This window comes from Neophocaena asiaeorientalis, unplaced genomic scaffold (assembly GCF_003031525.2).
Source record: "Neophocaena asiaeorientalis asiaeorientalis breed wild unplaced genomic scaffold, Neophocaena_asiaeorientalis_V1.1 scaffold45, whole genome shotgun sequence".
NCBI classification, from domain to species: Eukaryota; Metazoa; Chordata; class Mammalia; order Artiodactyla; family Phocoenidae; genus Neophocaena; species Neophocaena asiaeorientalis.
Window position 1 is genome coordinate 4,920,749 of NW_020174642.1, and position 8,442 is coordinate 4,929,190.

Here is an 8,442-nt window from a genome sequence, read left to right on the forward strand (position 1 = left end):
TCCAGCAGGATGATCCAGGGCAGTGCTGTTGCCAACATGGTCTCAGAGGAGACCGTCCCCTGCTCTCCGTGGCACAGATACCATCCTGTGTATGATACGATGACATGACCCGGGGCTGGGCCAAATGGGAGGGCACAGGTCAGGTTTGCCACTAAGTGTCCCAGCCAGGCTGGGCAGAGGAGACCCCAAGAGTGTGTGAATCATACACACATGTGTGGGTTAGGCTGTAAAAGGACATTGGGGAACACGTGGGAATGACATTGGCCGGGGGGGGCGGGGTGGTCCCAGGACCAAGAATAAGTAGTTGCTTAAGTATATTGAAAGTTGTTTACTAAACTCAGTAGCAGGTCCTTTCCTAAATGGCAGCTCCAAAATATTTTCATTTAAAATCGGGTACCAGATGGGTTATCTGCTGCCACCATTATTATTCTTGGTGGTATTAATAAATGCAGGAAGTGAAATTACAGAGATTGGAAGAAATAAAACTTTGTGATAGGTTTGTGTTTCTAGAAAATCCAAGAGATTTAAAAAATACTTTCAGAATAAAAAAAAGAATTTGATAAGGTGGCTAGATATTATAAAATACGTAAAATCTGTATCTGCTACAGTAGAATAAGTACTTAGAAATGTGAAAAGGATAATTGTTCCATTCGTAACAGTGCAAAACGCAGAAGATGTGGAAATGCATAGGAAAAAATTTAATAAGGCATAGAGCCTTTATGAAGAAGACTAGAAGGTCTTATTGATGGTTATAAAACAAGTTCTGAACAAATAGAGAGATTTCGTGTTCTAAAAATTAACATGATAATTGATTTCCAATTAGGATCCCATTTAAGGTTTTTTTTGTTGTTGGTTTGTTTCGGTTTTTTGGTTTTTTAATTGGATGACATCTCGGATTTGTTTAGGAGAGTAAATGCAAGGAATAGTAAAAAAGTATGAAAGATAAGAATAATACTTGAGCAGGCATTTTCCTGTCTAAATGTCAGAGATTCTGTAGTGCTATTGTTATCAAATCAGTATGGTATTGGTATAGGAATAAACAATAGCTTAGTGGATCAGAACAGAGAATCCAGAAATAGATTCTGGGATAAAAGGGAATTTAATAGGTGACCTGAGTGGTATTTCAGTGGGAAGAATGGATTATTGAGTGAATAGTTCTGGAGTGTCCAGCTGTCTGGAAAAAAATTAAATTGGACTCTTAGCTTATCAGATGGATAAGGTGGGCTTCCTTGGTGGCGCAGTGGTTAAGAATCCGCCTGCCAATGCAGGGGACACGGGTTTGAGCCCTGGTCTGGGAAGATCCCACATGCCGTGGACCAACTAAGCCTGTGCACCACAACTACTGAGCCTGCACTCTAGAGCCTGCGAGCCACAACTACTGAGCCCGCGTGCCACAACTACTGAAGCCCACACACCTAGAGCCCATGCTCCACAACAAGAGAAGCCACTGCAATAAGAAGCCCGCGCACCACAGTGAAGAGTAGCCCCCGCTCACCACAACTAGAGAAAGCCCATGCGCAGGAACAAAGACCCAGTGCAGCCAAAAATAAATAAATAAAATAAATATATTTTAAAAATAAATAAATAAAATAAACTGCAGGTGAAGTCAATACTTAAAAATGGTAAAAATATAAAACTCTTGCAAGAAAATCTAGGAGGACATTCTAGGACTGGGGAAGACCAAACTAAGACTGGAAACCCAGCAGCTCTTAAATGATAGACCTACTTTGCTGTATTTGAATGTAGAGCTTTTGTATGGCAAAAGACGCAGTAAGCAAAATCAGTAGTCGTACGATGGGACTGGAAAATAATGGTTATGGTACAGAAAAGAGAGCGCTGACAAGTATCATATACGATGGCTCTTCCAAATTGGCAAGAAGAACAAAAAGACAAAAGGAGAAAAACCCAAAAGAGAAAAACGAGAGAAAGGTACAACAAGGCGGCTCATAGAAGAGCAAATCTGGTGCAAAACTGGCACACACGGGGAGGTGTTCGGAAACCCGACAGTCAAGGCAACGCAAGTTAACGTGACATCAGTAGGTATCCTTTTATTCATTTCAGGCTGGAAAAAAGTGAAAATATCTGTCGCTGATGGGCATGTGTATGGCTGTTGCTGGAGAGAGTGTGGATTGTTAGAGCCTTTTGGGAAGGCAGTCTGGTAACCGTTTAATGCACGTACTCTTCAGCCAATCCGCCCGTTGTCTGACATTCACTTCCTTAAGAAATGAAAACAGTACATAAGAGTGTATGTCCAAGGATGTTTATTGCAAGCATAGCTTTTTTTTTTTAATGACACTTTCTCTTTTTTTAAATTAATTATTTTATTTATTTATTTTTGGCTGTGTTTGGTCTTCGTTGCTGCACACAGGCTTTCTGTAGCTGTGGCGAGCAGGGGCTACTCTTCGCTGTGGTGTGTGGGCCTCTCATTGCAGTGGCCTCTCCTGTTGCGGAGCACGGGCTCTAGGTGCGCAGGCTTCAGTAGTTGTGGCGCATGGGCTCAGCAGCCATGGCTCGCGGGCTCTAGAGTGCAGGCTAAGTAGTTATGGCACACGGGCTTAGTTGCTCTGCAGCATGTGGGATCTTCCTGGACCAGGGCTCAAACCTGTGTCCCCTGCATTGGCAGGCGGATTCTTAACCACTGCGCCACCAGGGAAGTCCAAGCATGGCTCTTAGTTGTAAAAAAACAAAAACGAAACAATACTCGTTAACAGAGAATGGGTGAATAAATTACGGTATTTTCAGACCAGTGCATAGTAGGTAGCTACTGAAGAAAGGATGCATTAGTGTCACGCAGGTTAACTGTCATGAGTAATTGACTGAGAAAAGCAAAATGAGCAAAAGTATAAATAATACCCCATTTTGTAAAATAGATTTAAAAAACCCACCATATGAATATACAAGCGATTGAGTTATAACTGGTTGGAACAGTTATGTGAGCATGGGGGAAATATAGAATGACTGATGGTTTGTTAAAATGGATTACTTGGGGATGGAAGGATGGGGTGAGATGGGAAGAGAGTAGAAAGACTACTGGCTGTGTCTGCTGCCCCCCACCCAGCGGGTATGAAATGGTCACATGGAAGATTACATATGTGTGTGTGTGTGTGTGTGTGTGTGTGTGTGTGTGTGTGTCAGGAAATGTTAATGTAAAACAGGGAGATGTTCCCAAGAGCAACTGTGTGTGACGGTCATTCTCCAACAGGATCTGACCTGGTTTTGAGTACAGCCTGAGGTGAGTGTAGAAGGGCTCTCAGATGTGGGCTGCTCCCCAGGGCAAAGGCAGCTTCTGCAGGGGCTGGAGATGTCAGCAGAGGGCTGGTCTCCTGGCAGCCTTTGGGCTCCATCAGGCTGATGGGAAACGGCCTGAGTCTCAGGTTTTGGGTGGCAACTGAGGTCAATCCAGGGGACAGAGAGCCGGGGGTCTGATCATAGCACTTTAGCAGGAATTGGCTGGATTCGCAGGCAAAGGTCTGCTGTGGTCAGGGCTCCCTGCTTTATGTTCTTCCCACCCAGGCCTGGAAGGGGCTCTGGGGCAGCTGAGCCCCTTGGGGAGGTGACAGGTGGGCAGAACTGGAGTAAAGGGCTGAGCCCAGGCAGGGACAGGGTGTTTGCATCTGTCCTCAGTCACAGAAACATTGTCCAGGTAATAATGTTCCGGGGAGAATCTTTTACAAACCAGAAGTGATGCTTACGCGTCTTTGCTGACGGACAGTTTAATAACACGGCCTTGCCTTCCTCTGCTGCTTCCCCAGCTGGATGTGTGGAGTCGGGTGAAAACGTAACAAATACAACTTATGTTTTCTCCAGGAAAAATCTTAAAAGGTATGCAATTGAAGAAATATCTGAAATGTTTATTTACCCTTTCTTTTTGCTTTTGTTGAGTGACGGTGCTTTTTTGCAAAACCGCGATTCATCTTACAGGCCTATCGCCCATCTTCCGTGTCCTGGGAAGGCGACGCTCGCTGTCCGCTGCTGCCCCGTCTACTTTGAGCTGAGGCCAGTGGTGGAAGCAGGTACCTTAGAGCCACAGGGGTGTGTCACGTTCTCTGAGGCAGGTCACCAGGGTGGGTGGGGAGAGGTGAGTATGTGGGTTGGTTCAGTTTGGTCAGTCTTGAGAGCAAAGACTGATGTTATCAAAATACGTGTCAGATTTTGCGTTGTCTAGAATACACTTTCTTTGCTGCAAGCAACTTTAAAGGGCTAAAAATACTAGCTTTGTTTCTCTACTGAAGCAGGTTGAATGTCATTTATTATTGATTTCCTATGCAGTGAAAATTATGGAAAAATTATATGAATTGGATTTTTGTTTCACTGTTTTTCCGCCTCCGGCTGCTTTTGAGATTTTTCTCTTTTATCAGTTGGCTTTCAGCAATCTGATTACGGTGTGCCTGCTGCCGTTTTCTTTATGTTTCTTGTGCTTGGGGTTCATTGAACTTCTTAGATTTACGAGTTTATAGTTTTCATCAAATTTGGAGAACTTCGCCAGTTATTTCTTCAGATACTTTTTCTGTCATCCCCCCTCTCTCTCCTCTTCTTCAGGGGCTCCAGCTACACACGTATTAGACTGTTTGAAGTTACCCATGGCTTACTGATGCTCTGTTACTTGTTTCTTTCCTCTCTGTGGATGGTTTCTACAGCTTGTTTTGAGTTCACTGCTCTTCCGTGTCACCTGCCCTTGGTGTCATCCAGTGTATTTTCTATCTGTGACGGTGTAGTCTAGAACTTCTAGAGTTCAACTTGGGTCTTCCTCACGTACCTCTGCTTTACACCTTCCCTCTTGCATCTTGAACACGTGGAATACACTTGTTACAATAACTCTTTTAATGGCTTTGTGTACAAAGGATTGGTTTTGATTGATTTTTTCTTCCTCATTATGGGTCATATTTTTCTGCTTCTTGGAATGCCTGATAATTTTTTAAAAATTAATTAATTTATTTATTTTTGGCTGCATTGGGTCTTCGTTGCTGCACGCGGGCTTTCTCTAGTTGCATCGAGTGGGGGCTACTCTTCGTTGCTGTTCGCAGGCTTCTCATTGCGGTGGCTTCTCTTTTTGCGGGGCACGGGGTCTAGGCGCGTGGGCTTCAGTAGTCATGGCTCGTGGGCTCTAGAGCGCAGGCTCAGTAGCTGTGGCACACGGGCTTAGTTGCTCCACGGCATGTGGAATCTTCCCGGAACGGGGATCGAACCCGTGTCCCCTGCATTGGCAGGCGGATTCCTAAGCACTGCGCCACCAGGGAAGTCCATCTGATAATTTTCTATTAGACATTGTGGATTTTACCTTAGTGGATGCCGGATATATTTTCATCCTTATAAATATCCTTGAGCTTTATTCTGGGATGCAGTGAGGTTGCTTGGAAACACTTTGCGTCTTGGGGGTCTTGCTGTTAGGCTTTGTCAGGTGGGATCACAGGGGCATTTAGTCTAGGGCTAATCTCTTCACTACGGTGGCAGAGCCGCCTGGATGCTCTAATTGATGCCCATGAAGTGGGCGGTTTTCCACTCTGGCTGGTGGGAACATGTGCTGTTTCTAGCCTTGTGTGAGCTTCAGGGGTGGCTCTTTTATTAAAAAAAATTAATTTTTTTGAAGTATAGTTGATTTACAGTGTCACGTTAATTACTGCTGTACAGCAAAGTGATTCAGTTATACATTCTTTTTTAATATTCTTTTCTGTTATGGTTTATCATAGGATATTGAACATAGTTCTCTGTGCTATACGTAGGACCTTGTTGTTTATCCATTCTATATAAAAAAGCTTACATCTGCTAACTCCAGTCTCCCACTCCATCCCTCCCCGACCCCCTCCCCCTTGGGAACCACCAGTCTGTTCTCTATGTCCGTGATTCTGTATCTGTTTCACTGATAGGTTCATTTGTGTCATATTTTAGATTCCACATATAAGTGATATCATATGGTATCTGTCTTTCTCTTTCTGACTTTACTTAGTGTGATAATCTCTAGTTGCACCCATGTTGCTGCAAATGGCATTATTTTGTTCTTTTTTATGGTTGAGTAGTATTCCATTGTGTGTGTGTGTGTGTGTGTGTGTGTGTGTGTGTGTGTGTGGCACATCTTCTTTATCCATTCATCTGTCAGTGGACATGTAGATTGTTTCCGTGTCTTGGCTATTGTGAATAGTGCTGCTATGAACATAGGGGTGCATGCATCTTTTTGAATTATGGTTTTCTCAGGGTATATGCCCAGGAGTGGGATTGCTGGATCATATGGTAGTTCTATTTTTAGTTTTTTGAGGAACCTCCATACTGTTTTCCGTAGTGGCTGTACCAACTTACATTCCCACCAACAGTGTAGGAGGGTTCTCTTTTCTCCACACCCTCTCCAGCATTTATTGTTTGTAGATTTTTTGATGATGGCCATTCTGACCGGTGTGAGGTGGTACCTCATTGTAGTGTTGATTTGCATTTCTCTAATAATTGGCGATGTTGAGCATCTTTTCATGTGCCTGTTGGCCATTTGTATGTCTTCTCTGGAGAAATGTCTGTTAGGTCTTCTGCCCATTTTTGGATAGGGTTGGTTGTTTTTTGTTGTTGTTGAGTTGTTACGAGCTGTTTATATATTTTGGAAATTAAGCCCTTGTTGGTCACATCATTTACAAATATTTTCTCCCATGCAAATAGTCTTTTCATTTTGCTTACGGTTTCCTTAGGGACGGCTCTCTCTTTCCCGTGGCCCTCGCTCCTGCCCTGGCTAGTTTTCCCGCGTGCGGCACTGGTCAGCACTCAGCTGAAGTCTCGAGGCCCCTGGGGCTCTGGCTCCGCCCCTCCACCCGTGCGCTCCAGTCGCCTGGGCCTCCTGGCCTCCCAGCTTAGGGCGTCTGCCAGGCGCCGCCTGCGTTCCCTCCACCTCTGCTGGGCCTGGAAACTCCAGGCAGTAAACGGAGGTGATCGTAGGGCTCACCTCTCTCGCTTCCTGTCTCTGAGGGATTGCTGTTCTTCATGGCCTAATGGATAGTGTCTTAAAAAAAACCCGTTTCAGTATTTTGCCTGGTATTTTAATTGTTTCAGGTGAAGGGTCGGTCAGGTCTCTGTTACTCCATGGCCGGACGCAGAAGCTGTTTTTAAGTTTCTAATCCTTTATGTGAATGACTATGATTAACTTGACAGCATTAAAACATCACTTCATGAGATGCTTCTACGTGACCCTGATGTTTCCTTATCAGGCGGTGACCCCTCAGGGTGACTTGCCTCATTCACACAACTTTTTCTTCTCTTCTTTTTTTTAAAATTTTATTTTATTTTATTCTTTTGCACTACGCGGTCCTCTCACTGCTGTGGCCTCTCCCGTTGCGGAGCACAGGCTCCGGACGCGCAGGCTCAGCGGCCATGGCTCACGGGCCCAGCCGCTCTGCAGCATGTGGGATCTTCCCGGACCGGGGCATGAACCCGTGTCCCCTGCATCGGCAGGTGGACTCTCAACCACTGCGCCACCAGGGAAGCCCTCTTCTCTTCTTTTTGAACCGCAGGTGCTCATGAGTGTTGAATCATAACACAGTGTCCTCATTGGTTCCTGCATGGGTCTCCTTAATTCTTATATTCCTATATAAAATAATACAAAAACTGAATTCTTCCATAAAGCATTTAGTAAAGTTACATCACTTACGTCCCTGGGGAGAGGGCTTTTGGGGAAAATTTGTTTTCTTTGGGAACTTTGCTTTTGCTTGTTTGACTTTCTGTTCCTGATTTCGCCCATCACCAGAGCCAGGTGTGGAGCTGGTGAGCCTGCCCTACCGCTTGGTGTTTGCTGTGGCTTCTGAAGACTCTGTGCTTTTGTACGACACCCAGCAGCTGTTCCCGTTTGGTTACGTGTCTAACATACATTACCACACCCTGAGTGATATTTCCTGGTGAGTGGATGGGGGAGACAGCGTACATTCCCCTGGAGTTGCCCCTCGGGTCAGGGAGCATTTCATCCTACAGTTGGCTTTTTTGGCCCTTATTTACCAGTTTATTTAAAGGAATCAACGTAAAAAGGAAAGCTGTTTCTAACTTGCTAAAGTACTGCTTCCTGTTGTGACTGCAGTGGGTGTTGATGCCGTGCAGACTGTGATGTGGTTCATCTAATTCTCATAAACCAAGGGGAGGCCCGGGGTCCCTGGTGTTGTGGGGACTTGCCAGGCCCTCCGGGAGGAAGCCCACACATGCGGGCCCCTGCTGCGCAGACAAGGAGGGGCCCCAGAACTGTGCCCATCCTGAGGGGTCACTTTGCCCTCGCCTTTCTGCCTGGGGTTCTCAGCACCCCTGAGCTCCCAGTTCTGTCTCCACTGTGTGCTCGGGCCCAGGCTGGGCCTGGCCACCTACCATCTAGTTCTTGCTCTTTATCACTCTTTATCTTCTTTTCATCTTCTATTTATTTATTTATTTATTAAAAAATTTTTTTTTGCGGTACGCGGGCCTCTCACTGTTGTGGCCTCTCCCGCCGCGGAG

The 8,442-nt window shown here is 45.3% G+C and overlaps 1 protein-coding gene across 2 annotated transcripts in view; it reads left to right on the forward strand.

Annotated features, from left to right (window-relative positions):
* Positions 1-8,442, forward strand: part of CHAF1B (chromatin assembly factor 1 subunit B) — a 26,049-nt gene that overhangs the window by 11,723 nt on the left and 5,884 nt on the right. For both annotated transcript variants that reach the window (XM_024758363.1, XM_024758364.1), the window contains exons 9-11: positions 3,753-3,822; positions 3,922-4,013; positions 7,715-7,862. In XM_024758363.1, the coding sequence (XP_024614131.1) occupies positions 3,753-3,822; positions 3,922-4,013; positions 7,715-7,862 (310 nt within the window). The remainder of the gene's footprint in view (positions 1-3,752; positions 3,823-3,921; positions 4,014-7,714; positions 7,863-8,442) is intronic.